Genomic DNA, 19,156 nt, shown 5'->3' with positions numbered 1-19,156 from the left:
GTTTACATTACCTCCACAGTGGTTGCACCCATCTTCGACCATGGAATGGCATTTTTCTTCAACCGGCTCGCTGTGTTGTGTCTGTAAGCTAGTCATCCTTGTCAAAGCGTTCGCTGCAAATTTTCGCATTCTGTTGCCACAATTTGGAAAGGAACAAATGCGAACTTCTTAAGAGATTGACAGGTGTGTGCATCATTTAAAATCATCTAATTTAGACATTTATTTTATTTGAACACTGATCAACACACAAACGCTTTTGAAGCCAGAAGCAATTTTCTCATTTTTAGATATTTTTGCTGAAATTATTACTCACAAGGAAAGTTTTCAAATGACTGATTTGATGTGATCATCTTCGTTGATTCATTTACTAATAAACAAATTTCTTCTTCACTTGTGAGCCCGATCGGATCATCACTCTAGTGATGTCCAGTTCACGAACTAACAGTGGTGTAAAGTAATGGATTACAAATACTCTTGTTACTGTTATTGAGTAGTTGCCAGGAATTGTACTTTTTTTAAGTAGTTTAAAAACAGTGTACTTTTATTTTTACTTGAGTACATTTTAAGTGATGTATCGGTACTTTTACTGCGCTATTTTTCCTAAACCTGCCGTCGCTACATTATGCTGATTTATTTTTTCTGTCAACGTTATTGGCTAAGACGAATAATCAGTCCCGTGTGTCCATGCGTCACACGCGTGACTCCCGTCAAATCAACCATAGTGACCAGCCTAGAGTGAAAGGCACACACGCTTTATGAAAGGGGGTAATTGCTGGCTACTGTATAATGACTGCAATCGTCAAATTGCCTTAAACAATTACTACAAATGGACACATTATTGTGTAAGATTACATTTTCTAATACATGCATAAATGGTACAGATTCTGTTAGCGCTGCTCTTCATTTAGCTCTATTGTTTTCCAGGCTTCAAAGTGCATTAGGCAGTAACCGATCGTCACTGCTAGTGCTAGATCTTTTTCCCTTACATCGATTTCGTTTAACATGTAAACGCATTAAACCTGCTTTCTGTCAGCTTATTGAAGTGCATATTTTAATGTGATTTGTTCTCACATGGCGATTCAAAATTTTATGCTATGTATAGCCTATAGTAAATACATTACAGGCCAAAAGTTTGGACACATTACTATTTGTAATGTTTTTGAAAGAAGTTTCAATATAAAATATTGTGATATATTATTACAATTTAAAATATTTGTTTTTATATTATACTTATATATATATATATATATATATATATATATATATATATATATATCTTCAGTGTCACATGATCCTTCAGAAATCATTCTAATATTCTGATTTATTATGAGTGTTGGAAACAGTTCTGCAGCCTAATATATTTGATGAATAAAAGGTTCAAAATAACTGCATTTATTTAAAATAAAAACCTATTTTCAAATAATATAAATCTCCTTTACTATCAATTTTTATCAATTTAACACATCCTTGCTGAATAAAATTATTGATTTATTTATAAAAAAAAAAGAAAGAAAAAAATAACTGACCCCAAATTACTGTTGTTACAAAATATTTCTATTTTTAAAAAATTTGCTTTTTTTATTTTATTTTTTTTTACTTTTTATTCATCAAAGTATTATAAAAAATTATCACAGGTTATAAAAAAATATTAAGCAGCAGAACTATTTCCAACTTTGAAAATGAATCATCATATCAGAATGATTTCTGAAGGATCATGTGACACTGAAGACTGGTGTAACGATCCTGAAAATTCAGCTTTGCATCACAGAAATAAATGATCATTTAAAGTATAATAAAATGAAAACCAATTATTTTAAATTGTAATAATATATCACAATATTAATTTTTTTCCTGTATTTTTGATCAAATAAATGCAGTCTTGATAAGCAGAAGAAACTTCTTTCAAAAACATTACAAATAGTAATGTGTCCAAACTTTTGGCCTCTACTGTAACTTTTATAAAACATCAGATTCATATTTAAATCAGATTTATTTATTTAATTGCAAGCAAAATTAATCAGTGGTGAAAACCCTTTACTCGATGTTACTCTAGTTACTCGATTCTGATTTCTATACTTTTTACAGAGAAAACATCCATTGGAATTAAAGCACGAATGCATCTTGAAAAGAAAGATTTTTTTTTTTAAAAATGTTTACGTAAAAATGTTAATGTACAACGCTTTGCAACCTTTTTTAATTACCCACAAGAAAACCTCTACAGAATGGTTGTCATAAATGTTACTAGATTATTGGTTGATTTCTCAAATATTACATGGCTGTATTCTTAGTCAAAACAGTCAAAAAGAAAAATAAATATTGAAATATTTTTTGGTGATATCGTTTTTTGTTCTTACTGAGAATCATCCATAAAAGAGTAAGCTACATTTTTAATTTGCAGGGTGTAAGGTGGACTAATATTCATAGCATAATACTCACTACTATTGAGTACTTTTAAAATGGCTACTTTTTACTCCTACTTTGAGTAGTATTTAGGACAGGTACTTTACTCTACTTAAATTACATTTTTTGACAAGTAACAGTACTTCTACTTGAGTATGCTTTTTCAGTACTCTTTCCACCACTGCAAACTAATCGTTCTTTTTAGTGAACCGGGCGAACCAGTTCACCAAATCGGACTGAATCTTTCTAAACGGATCGCGTCTCAAATCAGCGCTGATCCCACAATTTACTTTAGTAGCTCACTTTCTGACATGAGTGACAGTCCCTCCGAATAGAAAAAAATGAATGTCTTGAAGAATGTTGTAACTCCAACCGTTCACTGAACTGAGACATGTTTTGCTGATGAACTCACGAGCAGCTGATACTGAGCACGTGCGTGTAACTGAACGTGCAGCAGTTCTCGGATCAGCAGTACAGAATCGAAAACCATTTCTTTCGGACACGTTCAATACTGTGAACTGACGAGCCGATGAGCAGAGCCTTTTTACACACACGACGCTCTTCCCAGCTATTTGCCTTTTTTTTCGGCTACATCGGCGTTCCCACGGGACTACAGCTAGCCGTCTAAAACAGGTGAATTTAAACAGCAGTGGCTAAACGCATCTCGTTGTCATGTAAGGGACCTGTTCTTGTTGGAAAGACATTTTAATTGCATTTTAAGTCTGTTAAGAGGCACAAAGACACCCTTTACGTTTATGCCCCCAAAGCTGCCGTTTTAGCTGAGTGGGGGCTCTGGGCATTAACTGTAACAGCTCTGTGTTGCAAGCACCAATCCAATCCAATTGGTTGTTTTTTTTTTTTTTTTTCTATAGACTGTACTCACAAAGATATAACGATCAAGATAGGCTTAAAATTTTGCCAGAGTTGTCCTTTAATTGTTAGTCAAAGAAAAGCTTTTATTGACACCAGGCCCAGCACAACAATCAATCTCAGAATATGCCACACCTTGACTTCATCTTGTGGCGAAACACCACCCCAACATAAGAGGCCAGTTGCATGAAGCTAGCTGAACAAACTCTGAGTTTCTGAGTAGGTTTAGAGTTGACAAATTTAGTTTAGTTTAGTTTAGATCAAGTTCAACCGTTTCTCAAAGCTTGGTATAAACCTTCTCTGTCAACTCAGGTTTAATCCAGAGTTAGTGATCAACTCTGAAGTGCGTGCACCTTAAAGTGTGACACATGCGGCAAACAGCCGATCACAGTGTCCGTTTGATTCACTTCTCTTCTGAAGATTGAGAGATCGTTTTGAAAATTATTATGAAATTAAATGTATTTACAAGGCAGGAATAAACACTGCTGCTGCAGTGAAAGTTTGAGAAGGCAGCTTAAAGAATATCTGACTATATCAATGCATGATGTGAATCAAAGAATTATGCCTATTTATAGGTTCACAAAGAGCTCAAATTAATACATGTTGTTTAAAGAATTATGAATGCATGTCAATTAATATTATTTATATCAACATATGAATCCAAAGTGATTATAATTCATATAATATACATATAATATATAATTAGCACCAGAAGATGCACAATTTTATTTCTAAAGTTCTCTCCTTATAAACTGCTTTAAGGCCCAGTTGACGAGACCGGTGTGTCATGCACTCATTAACACTCGTCACCGGCCCGCTCTCGCAGTCCCTCGCCCCGCTGCTTGCCAAAAATAGTCTCAGTCTATTTATCTATACGCTGGTTTGTGCTGTAAAAAGGTTTCGCCAAACCTTCAGCCCATGGTTGGACCCTTCCTTACTACAGGTGTCCAGGCATACTGTGGTCTTCACGGATGCCTTGTCCACCGGCTAGGAGGGACACGCACAATAGGCATGCAGTTTTGGGACTGTAGACCAGGCCCCAATTGCATTAGCATATCAATTGCCTGGAGTTGCTAGCAGTATGTCTTGCCCTCTGCATGGATACATTGGCGCACAGCTGACCCCGGGACCTACGCAACTATGCATTTCCCCCAGTGAGCCTTCTCGCACAGACCTTGTGCAAGGCCAGGGAGGACGAGGATCAGGTCTTGTTAGTTGCGCCCTATTGGCCCAACTGGACCTGGTTCTTCCAACTAACACTCCTCGCGACAGCCCCTCCATGGGCCATTCCTCTGAGGAAGGACCTACTTTCTCATGGACAGGGCACAATAGGCACTCTTGGCCAGACCTCTGGAAACTCCATGTCTGGTCCCTGGACGGGACACAGAGGATTTAGGTGGCCTGTCACAAGCAGTATTCACCTGCAGAAAACAATCTCTTCTGCTAGTGTTCTGCTAGGGCAAATGTCTCTTACAATATTCAACAAATATTAAAATGTTATGTTAATATCCAAATATTAAAATGTTATTTAAAACCAAAGCAGCACAAATGAAAAGGTTTAAGACACAAATGGAGCACAAACATTTTGTCAACGTTTTGCGTTGGATGGGGGGGCCAACTTCACGCAGGTGCGGAACCTACATAGAGCTAAACCGGATCCAACTTCTAAGCAATAAACATACCACATAAGCTTCATATATATAGAGGTGAAGAGGTGAAGCATTGATTGACTGATAGACAACTACTGTGTAAGTGTTTGTAACTTTTCTCATTTTTGATTGTTTGTTCATTTGTTGTTGGATAAGTGTGTGTCTGTGTAGTGCAGTGGTGTGTATTAGTAGTTTTGGTGTATTCTTGCGGTGTGTGTGGGAGTTAGCATTTGTTGAGTTAGCATTTGTTTGGTCATTGCCACGTTGGGAGTGAGTTTGTTGAAGTTTGCTCCTGCAGCCCTCTCAAGCAATTATACTTTTTCACACACTCCTCAGCCTATTGGGAGGGGTGGGGGTACTGGTTTGCTTATCTCAGATGATTGGAAATTTGATCCATTACCATCTCTACCGGCCAGTTCATTTGAATCGCACTCAATCACTATTACTCACCCTGTTAAAATCCATGTGGTAGTGGTCTATCGTCCTCCAGGTCACCTCGGTAACTTTGTGGAGGAGTTGGATGTGTTAATTTCTAGCTTCCCTGAGGATGGCACTCCACTGATTCTGCTTGGTGACTTCAACATCCATCTTGATAAACACCTAGCTGCAGACTTCAGCACTCTACTGACTTCATTTGACCTTAAGTTAGTATCTACTAAGGCTACTCACAGATCAGCTAACCAATTAAACCTCGTATACACACGCAACTGCTCCACGGACAACACTTTAGTTACTCCATTACACACCTCAGACCACTTTCTCATCACTCTTAACCTCATTCTTACTCCTTATACAACACGCACTCCTACACAGATTACCTTTCGGCGTAATCTACGCTCACTCTCTCCCTCTCGCCTATCCACTATGGTTTCATCTTCACTCCCTCCACCTGCTCAGTTCTCAGCACTGGACACTAACAGTGCTACCGACACACTTTGCTCCACTCTAACATCCTCCTTAGACAGTTTTTTGCCCCCGTTCATCCAGACCAGCCCGCCCCACCCCATCTGCCCCCTGGCTGTCTGATGTTCTCCGTGAACATCGCTCTGGACTCAGGGCGGCAGAGAGGAAATGGCGGAAATCTAAAAACTATACTGACCTTACCTTGTATCAGTCTCTTCTCTCTTCTTTCTCTACAAATGTCTCCACTGCTAAAACAACATACTACCACAACAAAATCAACAAATGCTCTGACTCTCGCAAACTCTTTAAAACATTCTCCTCTCTCCTTTGTCCTCCTCCTCCCCCTCCTTCATCAACTCTTACAGCTGATGACTTTGCATCATTTTTCACAAACAAAACATCCCTCATCAGCAAACAGTTCTCCTCATCACAAACTGACAAGCACATCTCAACAACTAACACGAACACGCTTCCATCCTTTTCTCCGCTCTCCGAGGCAGATATTTCTAAACTCATCCTTTCAAATCACCCTACTACCTGTCCACTTGATCCTATACCCACTCACCTCCTTCAGGCCATTTCTTCTTCAATCACTCCTGCACTCACTCACATTGTCAACACTTCTCTTCACACGGGAACCTTTCCCACAGCATTTAAGCAGGCTCGGGTAACCCCACTGCTTAAGAAACCCTCTCTGAATCCAGCACTTTTACAAAACTACCGACCGGTATCCCTTCTGCCTTTCATTGCAAAGACCCTTGAGCGAGCTGTGTTCAATCAACTCTCTATGTTTCTTGAAAGGGACAACCTCCTAGACAACAACCAATCCGGCTTCAAAAGCGGCCATTCGACTGAGACTGCCTTGCTCTCAGTAACTGAGGCACTGAGACTGGCAAAAGCAGCTTCCAAATCCTCGGTGCTCATTCTACTGGATCTGTCTGCTGCTTTTGACACAGTTAACCACCAGATCCTCCTGTCAACACTTAAGAAGACAGGGATCTCAGGAACTGCCCTCCAGTGGTTCAGGTCTTACCTCTCTGGTAGGTCCTACAGGGTGTCATGGAGAGGTGTAGTGTCTAAGTCACATCATCTAGCTACTGGGGTTCCCCAGGGCTCAGTCCTTGGACCACTTCTTTTCTCCATCTACATGTCATCATTAGGTTCCATCATTCAGAAACATGGCTTTTCCTATCACTGCTATGCTGATGACACTCAACTCTACTTCTCATTTCAACCAGATGATCCTACAGTCAGTGTTCGTATCGCTGCCTGTCTGACAGACATTTCTGACTGGATGAAAGAGCATCATCTTGAACTCAATCTTGCAAAGACAGAATTACTTGTTTTCTCAACCAACCCAGCACTTCATCAAAATTTCTCCATTCAGCTTGGTTCATCGACCATAACTCCATCAAGGACAGCCAGGAACCTTGGAGTTGTGATTGATGACCAGTTAAACTTCACTGACCACATTACTGCAACAGCCCGGTCCTGCAGATTTGCTTTATACAACATTAGAAAGATTAGACCCTTCCTATCAGAACAGGCTGCACAACTCCTGGTTCAAGCTCTTGTTCTCTCCAAACTGGACTATTGTAATGCTCTTCTGGCTGGGCTTCCAGCATGCACTATCAAACCCTTGCAGCTGATCCAGAATGCAGCGGCGAGAGTGGTCTTTAATGAGCCGAAGAGAGCGCATGTTACGCCTCTCTTCATCAAACTTCACTGGTTGCCAATGGCTGCTTGCATCAAATTCAAGGCACTAGTTCTCGCCTACAAAACAACCACTGGCTCTGCACCAATATACCTAAACTCACTTGTTCAGACTTACACACCCTCCAGAAGCCTGCGTTCTGCGAATGAGCGGCGCCTCGTGGTTCCATCCCAAAGAGGCATGAAATCGCTCTCACAGACATTTTACTGGACCGTTCCCACCTGGTGGAATGACCTGCCGATCTCAATTCGTGCTGCCGAGTCTGTAGCCATTTTTAAAAAACATCTTAAGACACATCTTTTCCAATTGCACTTTTCCTATTGCACTTGACCAATACAGAATAGCACTTACTGATCACCACAGCAACGACCAAAAAGCGCACACTCCTGGATCATATCTACGTCTCTCATCCGGATTTGTGCCTTCAGGCGGGTATGTTACATAGTTATCATAGCTACCAAAATCCAGTGTTCTGTATTTTGCGTACGTGAGTTTTTGCTGTCGATAGTTATTGCTGCACGTTTAGCTAGAATGCCATACAAAACCAACCCATTGGGCCACTGAATTCGCATTAACGACAACAGTTGGGGCATCAGCCTTAGTCCTAATGGGTTGTTATCATAGCTATCAAAATCCAGTGTTCTGTATTTTCCGTACGTGAGTATTTGTTGTAGCTGGTTATAAAAAAAAAAAAAAAAAAAAATGTTGTATACTGTGCTAATTAATTGAGATTTTCTTACAGCTCTTACAGGTTGTTGGCCTTGTTTGTTTCGTTGCTTCTATTGCTCTACCCTTTTTTGAAAGTCGCTTTGGATAAAAGCGTCTGCTAAATGATTAAATGTAAATATATATAATAAAAAATAAAAAAAAATGTAAAGCCAGTTCATGACACCTTTAATATTAAATGCATGCCTCTATATTCACAAATTGTTAAATACTACATTGATTTAGACTAGAATATCTAAGAGTGTCTCTTTAAAAGTATGTATGTCAGTAATAATATGGATATTGTGTTTTTCAGAGATGGATACCAGCAGTTCTTTGATCATCTCCATCAAATGTCTGTTCCTCTGCTGATCTTCTCTGCTGGGATTGGGGATGTGTTAGAGGAGGTGATCAGACAAGCTGGTGTTTTCCATCCTAATGTCAAAGTCTTCTCCAACTATATGGACTTTGACGATTCTGTGAGTCGATATTTATACATCTTATCTTTTTTTAATTACTTTGGCAGAAACAAGCTTCCATGTTCTTCAGTGCACATTGTTCTAAAGAAAATTCTTAATCATAATAAACATTTGGAATATAATCATTAATAATTTTCATTTTGACACAAAATTAATTTATACATTTTTTTAATGTTCATTGGAAAGCCATAACTTTTGTCATGTTTGAACCATAAATACACTCTCTTTTTTTCTATCTGGTAAACAAAACAAAAAAAAGATTGAACAAATCCTTCCCTCGCTAGTCAATTTGGAGCATGATGAATGATTCAGTAGACATGGGAAAACCTACAAAATCCTCAAAACTAAAACAAACCTTTAATTTTATTGTTCGCCGAACAATAATACACGAACAATATTGCGCAAGTGAAAAATCAAGATTTAATGGTGGGGTAAGTGCTTTTTGGTAACCGTTGTTGATATATATAAAATCACCAAATCAAACATGCCCCTACCCCCTAAAAGGGTCTCGCCCCTATTTTGATAGCGCGGCCCCACACATACGTAACCCAGGCAACGACTACGGCAGTATCTCTGTTTTACTAATCCAGGTTGAATATTAAATGAAAAAGTCACAAAGGCCTAATCTGGACACCATCAATTTTAATGAAAATGTCATGTTAGGGTAAATTCTATGATTTAGGGCCAATCAACAGGATTTCAGTTTTATCAGTGTTAAGTTCTAAGAAGTTACCAGTCATCCATGTTTTAAGCTCCTGCAGGCAAGAGCTAACAGAAGCGGGTAGGGAAGCTGAGTTAGGTTTAATTGTGAAATAAATTTGAATATCATCAGTATAACTATGAAAGTTGAGACCATGCCTTTTAATTATCTGACCTAGTGGTAACCCATAAATGAGAAGTAAAATAGGACCAAGTACAGAGCCTTTAGGTACACCATGAGAGATCGTAAAGGTATGGGATAGATCCTTGCCTATCCTTACAAAGTGCTGTCTATCTGATAGTTATAAGGTTAACCACTGAAGAGTGGCACCAGCAATAGAAGTGACACACAGTGTTAAAGGCTGACTGAGATTAAGAAGAACCAGGATACTGTGTCATACATATACTTCCTTTAACTGTAAAGAAACCATCAATGTTATCAGTGTACAAACACACCTGTTGGGAGACCAAAAACAGTAAAGGTTGGCATACAGGTATTTGTTTCTGAAAATTACAGCATGAATCTAAAAACACCACATCACATTAGGTTAATGTTCATCAGTGTGACTAACTAAAAGTTGCTGGTTTAACATTTGGGCTGTGCAGGGTGTTTTGCAAGCATTTAAAGGAGAACTAATTCACATCTACAACAAACGTGAAGGAGCTCTGCTCAATGGTGAACACTTCAAAGAGCTCAAGAGCCGCTGTAATGTCCTGTTACTCGGAGACTCTCTCGGGGATCTTGACATGGCTGATGGAGTAATGGACTTACAAAACATCCTGAAGATCGGATACCTCAATGATAAGGTAATAAAAAATTGAACAGCGCTTTAAGAAAAAAAAAAAAAAAGGGAAAACATACTAAATGTGTGTTGTTTTTTCTTCTTAGGTCGATGAGAGAAGACAGTCATACTTAAAATCCTATGATATCGTCCTGGAGAAAGATGAAACCATGGATGTTCCCAATGCCATTTTGTTGTACATTACAGGACAATGAACTTAAAAATATATATTTCTTCATAAAGAATCAAACTTGGTGTCTCCATAATGCTACACACCATCCGTCCTTGAAGAAAGGTCTAAAGATAAATTGATCTTTATAGCTCGTGTTACTCTTTCTTTATGTGCTTCAATTTCTTCCATATTGTATTTTCCCTCTTTACTTTCCCAAATAAATAAAGTATTTTAGTGAAGGTGGCAGTTTTTCATGAGGTTCGTAATGTTTTTAATAAGTCTGTACATATATTGCTCATTTAGCTCCGTGAGTTGGTGGGCAGGGCTACAGAAGCAGGTGTACACATTTATCTAGAGGTGGCGTTTCACTCTTCTGTTGCCTAATAGATTCGAGAGCTTCCGTTTCTAGGCCTGGTGTCTATAAAAGCTTTTAACAAGGAAGTTTTCAGCTCAGAAACTTACTGAGTATGCTTATATTACCATGACCTATCAAAGGCTCAAGGGAAAATTGATTTCTCACCCTTTTTTTCTAACAATGTATGTTACAAAAAATATGCAATTTTAAAAAAAAAAAGTGTAGGAATATGTATATTCCAGCAGCGAATCGACCAAACAAAGCATTCCAGAGATTCCCTCTCCAAACCCTGAACCAATCGTAAAACTAATCAAGGATGCCCAAAGACAACAACTCTCCCCCTTTACCTGCGTTATCTCAAAACTAGCACAAGGACAACAGGAGTCACATGACATGATCCCCGTTTGTTCTACAAGCTTACAGCGTGCTTACAATCTAATGAAGATGGGACTCATTTATTACCGACAGCTTTTCAAAGGCTCGAAGTCAACACGAACATAAGACAGAAACCTGTCGTCCCCCTCCTTTCTCGACCCACACATTCCAAAGGCTCTTTGAACATCACACAAAGACCTCACACCAATGCAGACACGAGGAGTAAACTTAAACCATAGATTCAATAATATAAATGAATCCATCCAACGGCGCCTTAAACATATACTAAGATATTATGTATATTTTAATGTAACTTGTGAAGTATCTCTGTACGCGAGACGTGTCACATATGAATCTTTACAATCTTCTGCTCCCATCATGGGACTAGCAAGCTGTTTGATGTCTATGTGATGGATAAATGATTCTCATAATTTTGATGCTTTGAAGGTAAATTTGTGTAAAATGTTCTGTGATCACAATAGGAAACTTGGTTTCTTAAAAGTTTTAAATCAGACATTACACTAATGATATGCATGAACAGGAGAAGGGAAGGACCCCCACCCACAACAATATCTCATTGGCCGGAGATGCCCCCAAGGAGGGACCTTGGGGTCCGTTTAAAACTCCTGGGCAAACAAGATTTCTTTACTTTTTGTTTTGCCTTGTGCAAATTCTGACTGCCATTGGTTTTGCGGTGACTTCTGCTTTGATCGTGCGGGCCTTTCCTGCCTGCACGCAGCGTCCTCCGAGCTACCCAGAGCGCTCACCACACTTCAAAACTCCGTCTGAACCTCGCCAAAGAAAACTTCCTGCAGTCTGCACAGCCGTGGCTCAGAGACTACTGTCGCGTAGCAACCAGCTAACACCATCCAGGATTCGGCTTTTAACCTGTAAAACCAACTCTGTGCCTCTGACCACAACAACTAACTACCAGCTGAGCAACGCCTCAAACGCAAGTACATGACTCTTCATTCTGTCTGAACTGGTAAAAATCGTATCTAAGCGAACAAACTAAGGTTGATCTGCTAGTATATTGATTCTCAGGTTGTGGCTAAGAAATCATTGGAACTTCACTCCTTTCCATTAACAAACATCCCTTTCCCAGTAACTGTATGAATGTGTGTTTTCGTTGTGTTTTTTTGTTTACCTTTTTCATCTATACAAGTGTATTGGCTATGTGTTTATAAGTTACTGCCTCAAACTGATTGATTGTGTTAAGCTCACAAACAGTGAACATAAAATTAATATTATTGCCGTCGTAACAGGTAATATCCCGATTCAAGATTGATAATGTACTCTAATTTCTATTTTTGATAGTGTCAAATATTAATTTGAAATAATTTAATATGTATTACGGTTCCTTTCACTGTAATTCAATACCCCTTTAAGTTATTTGATCCAAATCAATTCCTTACAAAGTACAGGAAGAAAAGAAAAGGGAGTTTTTTCTAGTTGCATGCATTTTCTTCTGATGCAGCGCGTTGAGGCGTTGAGCCCTCTCAGCCATCATACCAAAAAACAACAGAAACAAATTGACAAACAAGAAAGTAAATGTAAAAGCAAACCTGTAAATGTCTCATGCATAAATATTTAAATACAGAAAATAGCTGGTTATAAAAGACAAAGGATTTCTTTTTACAGCCTCTAGAATAGGAGCATACAAATACAGTTAAAATGCATGTAAATAAAATCAACTATACAGCATTTGTATTACAGGACATTACCAGTCCAATAATTAAAACTTTCAGCATTCATTCATGACACAAGGGAATAGTCCAGTAAAAATGCATTTACCATTCACAATTTGGTTGTTTTCAAGCTTCGTGATGCTTTACCAAAGTCGTGAACTGGAGAGGTGTACATGGGAAAGTCATTTTTGATTTTCTGAAAATAACATGTAAAAAATGAAATAAAAATGTCTGCAGCTCTTAAAATCTATGGTCTATATTCATACATCTGATTTTATTTTAAACTAGAGACTTGAAATCGTGTTACCCAAGAGTCATAACTCAAAGTAATAAAGGAACAAAGTAAAACAAGGTAAAATATACAGGTCCTTCTCAAAAAAATAGCATATTGTGATGAAGTTCATTATTTTCCATAATGTATCATTACCCCCTGTAATGTAATGATAAAAATGTAACTTTCATATATTTTAGATCATTTCACACCAACTGAATGTTGGTGAATTGATTAGTATTATCTAACTAAAACCGAGGGCGTAGTGATTAATAGCTTGCGAACCAGTAATGCGCTTCCTGTATATAATGACTCATCAAAATGCCTGTGATTGAAGGAGAGATACCTGGGAAGGTTTAACTTGAGGAAGAGTCCAAAGTACAGGGGAGATCATCAAAATAAAGATCAAAATAGATATTTTATTGAAAATGGACATGATTGGTCACCTTCTCACTCTCAGCCCCCTGTACACCAGCAAACTCCAGAAGATGAAGACAGTTTGGCATGTACCTGAGAGGCATCTCAAGCTCTCAGGATTTACTTTTTTATAAGCAAACCTATAGAGAGCATAAGAAGGTCTACGCAAAGTTCTTGAGAGATGCTCAGTCACAGTTCTACTCTTGCATCATTAACAGTAACACTAGAAATTCAAGAATCTTTTCTCCAATATAAATCACATCCCTAAACCACAATCTAACTCTTTTTCAGAAGACACAGAGGAGAGGTACAACAAGTTCATGAACTTTTTTAGGAAAAAAGTTGACAACATCCACTTTCACCTATCTAGCACCTCCACTCTGCCTGCATGCCCCGACTGTCCACAGCCTGGGACTTTCCAACATCACTGCTGCTTCTGGATCACCTGTGCACTGGATCCCTTTCCCACAGCCATAGTTAAATCTAACCTCTGTGTCTTAAATCCCCTTATAACCAAGATCATTTATCATTCCCTCCAGGTTGGCCATGTTCCTTCATCAGTAAAAAGGGCTATCATCAGACCACTTCTTAAAAAAAAATTTCAGGTTTCCGCACCGGACACAGCACAGACCTCTCACATGACCAAAATTTTAAAAGTTTACTTTTTAACGGTGAACAAAGACAGCAGAAAAGAGTGGTCTTTTTTAACATTCGCATTCCTTTTTGACACAATATTTTCACTCAGTAGGACCATTCTGGTCCCATTCCCTTATTTTACTGTTTTTAAAACAAGAAATGTCATTAAATGTGTTTAGGGGTAGAGACAACAAGTTCCCATTCAGTCAGTCATGTTCAAAGTTGTGTCAGACTAATGCCATAGAGTCTCGTCTGAGAGCCCAATCATTTCCAAGTGGTAACTAAATGAGCCAATGAAAATTGTTCAGTGAGATTTGCATGCAGAGTCACACCTACCCAGACATACGGGTATAAATAGGACCAGTATTACTTCATTTATATTTTGCTTTGAAGCCAAGCAGTTGTACACTAATCGCTCATTCCATTCACATATCAAGAAAAAAAGAAAGTGTTCTCGACCCAGATGGTGTTGCCTGTCAACGAGCTCGAAAACTCAGGTACCAAAATCCTGGTCCAAACTTTGTGGCATGTTGACTCGTACGATATACCTTAAACAATACAGTCTGCATTAATGGATGTGCTGATGGATTTTCACGTAATGTGGTGTGGTTAAAAGTGTATTTCACCAATAAATGGATTATAGTGCTCCATGTAAAAGCACCTACTGTTTGAAATGTGTTGCCTGTTAATGGAGGAGCTTCATCTTCCTCCAAAAGATGCGGAGTAAGGCAAAAACCTGTACATTATACTAAGACAGGAGATACAAAATTTGATGTAATACGCACACACACACACACACACACATACATCCTTGTGACAAGCCTGTTTTTGTGTTCTGTGCACTTCTTATGAAATAAAAGGGATTAACTGCTCATCTGGACCCGTACCACACATGCAGAACTGGACAGTTACTAATTAAGATACTAGAGAATATGTAGAAAGAAAAACTTTTAATGTTTGTTTTACAATAAAACAATTAAATTTAAGCTCAGATCAGAATATTATAAAACAAAAGGGTTATGCTTATTGTATTATTGTATATTTTGTTGTTTTTGTAAATGCAACTTTGCAATGCAATTTTATTTGTATAGCACATTTCATACACAACTTCAAAGTTCTTTTCATAGAAAATAATGAAAATAGTGATAACATGCATTAGAAATAGGAATAACGTATAAGAGTTAAAATAAAAACAAGGACAATTAAAATAGTTGTAAAGAGAAAATGAAAAAAATAAAATGATCGGCCTGATTCTATATTCGGGTACCCCTATCTTAGATGGAAGAGATGGAGCAGGTTCACATCCTCTCCTGGAACTTACATGTCGGTCCAAGACGGGCTCTTGTAGGGGACGTTACCTTTGCCCCGCAGGGCCTCCCCTTTCTTGAATCCGCTTCTTTGTACTGTCTGCTCCAAGCAGAATGAAGCGAAGCACACTACTCTCCTTTTCCAATCTCTTCCAGCCAGACAGCCCTTACCAAAAACAATAATCAACCGATGCTTAAGAAATAGAAATATAAAGTTGTTAAGATAATTAAAAATAATAAAATGGTGATATATAGACAAAATAACAATAACCAAAGATAAGAACAGGTAAACTAAAACAATTATAAAAAGAATAAACAGATAAAATAGGGTGCAATCAGTCAGACGTACAGTGGTACAGTGCTCATTCAGTAAATGCACAGCCAAACAGATGTGTTTTGAGTCTGGATTTGAATGTGGCTACTGTTGGAGCAAATCTGATCTGTTCAGGAAGCTGGTTCACTGAAAACCCTAATAAGTTGATTGAACTCGATTCAATTGAGTAATGGAGTCTCCCAAAACTTGTATATTAAAGTTCACTTAACTTGGTGCTCACGTTCACTGTACTTAAGTTGTTAAGTTCACCAAACTGGGTACACCAGAAGTTCAGTATACCATGCTGGGTACAACCAATTAAAACTTCAGCATGCATTTCAGCATGAATAAATTATACATCTGAATTGTGACACATTTTCTTTGATTCTTACTCTTTGCTTTTACTTTTGCTCTTTTGTTCTGATGTTTTTGTAGCTTGTTTTATGTTCAGAGTTGATCTGTTTATTGGATTAAAAAAATAATAATAATAATTGTCACCATTGTAGAGATTCACACACAGATTCTTGATGTCTGTGCATGTCTAATTAATGCCGTAGATTTAAACATTTTGTGGACAAAAATAAAATTAATTGTTCAATTACCACAAGAGTAAAGAATCTCATGGAAATTTGTATTAATATTTCATTAGACTCTGCATGAGATCAGGGATTCTGCCAACATCACTTGATGATATTTTCTCTTGACTTTGTGTTCCTTCCCAAATGTGTCTCACAAACACTAAAAAGCCAGAGTATCATTATATTATAATATTATACAGTCAAGGGTCAAGAGCCCAACTAAAGCAAACACTTATCTCCATCATGGTGACTTCCAACGAAACTATTATTTTCATTAAAACAGAAATAAATTCAGTCTGGTTAGTTATAAGTTAGTTCACATATTATTATTATGTTTAGTAACTTACGAATTTTTACTTACAGATTTTAAGATTGCATCACAATGAAAAAGTCTCCATCTTAATTTGAATCAGCAACAGAAAAGGACCGCCTTTTGTAAATGTCCTCCAATCAGTGAATTAGTTCTTGTTGCCAGACAGAACTCCTTGCATGGCCAATCACATCAAAGCAAGGCCAGAGTGAGCTATTTTAATTAATTATGATTTTGAGTTCATTCAAATTGAAATCTTAAGTTTATGTATTTTGTCGGTTAATAAGTTATACTAACTTATGTTTTTGAGGTTTTGGACTAAACTAGTAATATTTAGTCAAGATTACTTGATTTGTTTAAGTAAAGACAACATTACACTGTAAAAAGATTTGGTCGTTTTTTGTTGGTTTAACTTAAAGTAAGTAACCTGGTTGCCTTAAAATTTTGAGTTTATTGAAATTTGAAATTTGAGTTGATACAATGAAGGAAATTTGTTTAATAAATAGAAACTCAAAATATTTTTGTATCTGAACCACATAAAAAATATGATAAATCATGAGAATAGCACAATTTGGCATGTTTCACTGCGTCATCAGAAATAAAACACACAATTACCCAATATGCTTACAAAATCTTTTAATAATATTTGAATAAAGGTTGTTGAATCTCAAAAAATGTTCATTGAATTAACTCAAAATTCTAATTTCAATTAACTCAACATTTTAAGGCAACCAGGTAACTTTTTTTCTAAATATTTTTTTAAAGTGTAGGGTTTACAGTGTTCAAACTGTGGCAGGCATAATAGCTAAAGGCAGACTCTCCTTGCTTTGAGTTAACTCTTGTTATTTCTAACTGACTTGATCCTGCTGATCTGAGTGATCTGTTGGGTTTGTATTTAATCAGCATATCTGCAATGTATATATACGTTATACGTTTATGTTATAAACAAGTAATAGTACTTTAAAATCGATCCTAAACGTAACTGGAAGCCAGTGTAAAGACCTGAGGACTGGTGTGATATTGTCATATTTTCTGGTTCTGCTCAGAATCCTTGCAGCAGCGTTCTGTATGAGCTGCAGCTGTCTAATGGTCTTTTTGGGAAGGCCGATGAGAAGGCCATTACAATAATCCACCATGAAAGCATGAACAAGTTTCCCTAAGTCTTGCCTGGAAACAAAGCATCTAATTCTTGCAATATTTTTCAGATGATAGTATGCTGATTTAGTTACTGCTTTGACATGACTACTGAAACTCAGGTCTGACTCCAAAATCACACCAAGATTCCTGATTTGATTTTTTGTTATCAGGCCTTTAGCCTCAAGATATGCGTTCACCTTGAGAATTTCATCTTTGTTTCCAAATGAAGTGATTTCAGTTTTGTCTTTGTTTAACTGAAGATAGTTTTGGCACATCCAGTTGTTAATTTCATCAATGCATTTGCACAGGGAGTCAATGGGGCTGTAGTCATTAGGTGATAGTGCTAAGTAGATCTAGGTGTCGTCAGCATAGCTGTGGTAAGCAATATTGTTCTTTTTCATTACTTGGCTCAGTGGCAGCATATACAGGTTACCCAGATAGCATTGTGACATTGAGTCAATGTTGAAATTCCATCAGAATCATCATTTTGGTTGAGGTTGAAATTTCAGTGCTAAGATATATTTGATCAATTTTGAAAATTCAATGATAAAAACATATTGGACCAATGTTGAAAATTCAATGCTAATTAATATTGGATCAATGTTGATAAGTCCATGCTTTTCATTGTTGAGAAGACAAACATTGAATCAGTGCTGCTGTTTGATGCTGATGCTAATTCTCCACAGGTGAGGCTTATGGTCAATCTATCTGTCCCATCATTCAACATGTTAAAGCAAATCCAAACCATGTGGGTATATTTATATGAATGTGAGCACATTCATTATCCTCAAATACGACAAATCCGCCAACGAGTGTGTGGATTAACAAAGAAATCCTACCAAAAATTGATTTATAAAAAATAAGTTTTAAATAAATAAAAATGTAGGCTAGTATTATTATTATTTAAATCATGTAGAATTTACATGCATTTAAAGGTGCCCTAGAATGAAAAATTGAATTAATCTTGCCATAGTGAACCACAAATAGCCACCGGGTGTCATTCGAATTCCATTTATTTTTTTAAATGCAATTTCCTGTGTCAAATGTACATATTTTTGTGTAAATATCACAAAACAGTTTGCAGATATAGAACGGTGAGACTAATACCTTTCCGACGATATGCGTTTTGTCAAGATTAGAAAAGGTTTTTATTATAAATTAAATAAATATGTGAAATAAATATGAAACATGACGACGCCACTTGGGGAGGAGCCCGCTAGAATAATTTAGAGCACCGTTTCCATGGTAACGCAAGGTCCGATTTCAAATCGGTTTGCACAGGATGAATCTTGAGTTCGTAAGCTTTCGATTGATATATAGTTTGTCAACATTAGATCAGGATTAATATAGGATATATTGTTTTAAACATGCAGTGGCAAATGGGCCCACCGGTGGG

The 19,156-nt window shown here is 37.4% G+C and overlaps 1 protein-coding gene across 1 annotated transcript in view; it reads left to right on the top strand.

Moving 5' to 3' along the window:
• LOC137047731 (cytosolic 5'-nucleotidase 3-like) overlaps nucleotides 1-10,612 on the top strand; it is a 29,449-nt gene extending 18,837 nt beyond the window's left edge. Inside the window, exons 7-9 of the mRNA XM_067425579.1 lie at nucleotides 8,558-8,720; nucleotides 10,026-10,226; nucleotides 10,309-10,612. Coding sequence (XP_067281680.1) covers nucleotides 8,558-8,720; nucleotides 10,026-10,226; nucleotides 10,309-10,416 — 472 coding nt within the window. The 3' untranslated portion in view covers nucleotides 10,417-10,612. The remainder of the gene's footprint in view (nucleotides 1-8,557; nucleotides 8,721-10,025; nucleotides 10,227-10,308) is intronic.
• Nucleotides 10,613-19,156: the final 8,544 nt, after the last annotated feature.

Source organism: Pseudorasbora parva, chromosome 19 (genome assembly GCF_024679245.1).
Source record: "Pseudorasbora parva isolate DD20220531a chromosome 19, ASM2467924v1, whole genome shotgun sequence".
NCBI lineage: Eukaryota > Metazoa > Chordata > Actinopteri > Cypriniformes > Gobionidae > Pseudorasbora > Pseudorasbora parva.
Note: the sequence above shows the minus strand (reverse complement) of the source record. Positions and strands in the feature narration are given on the sequence as shown.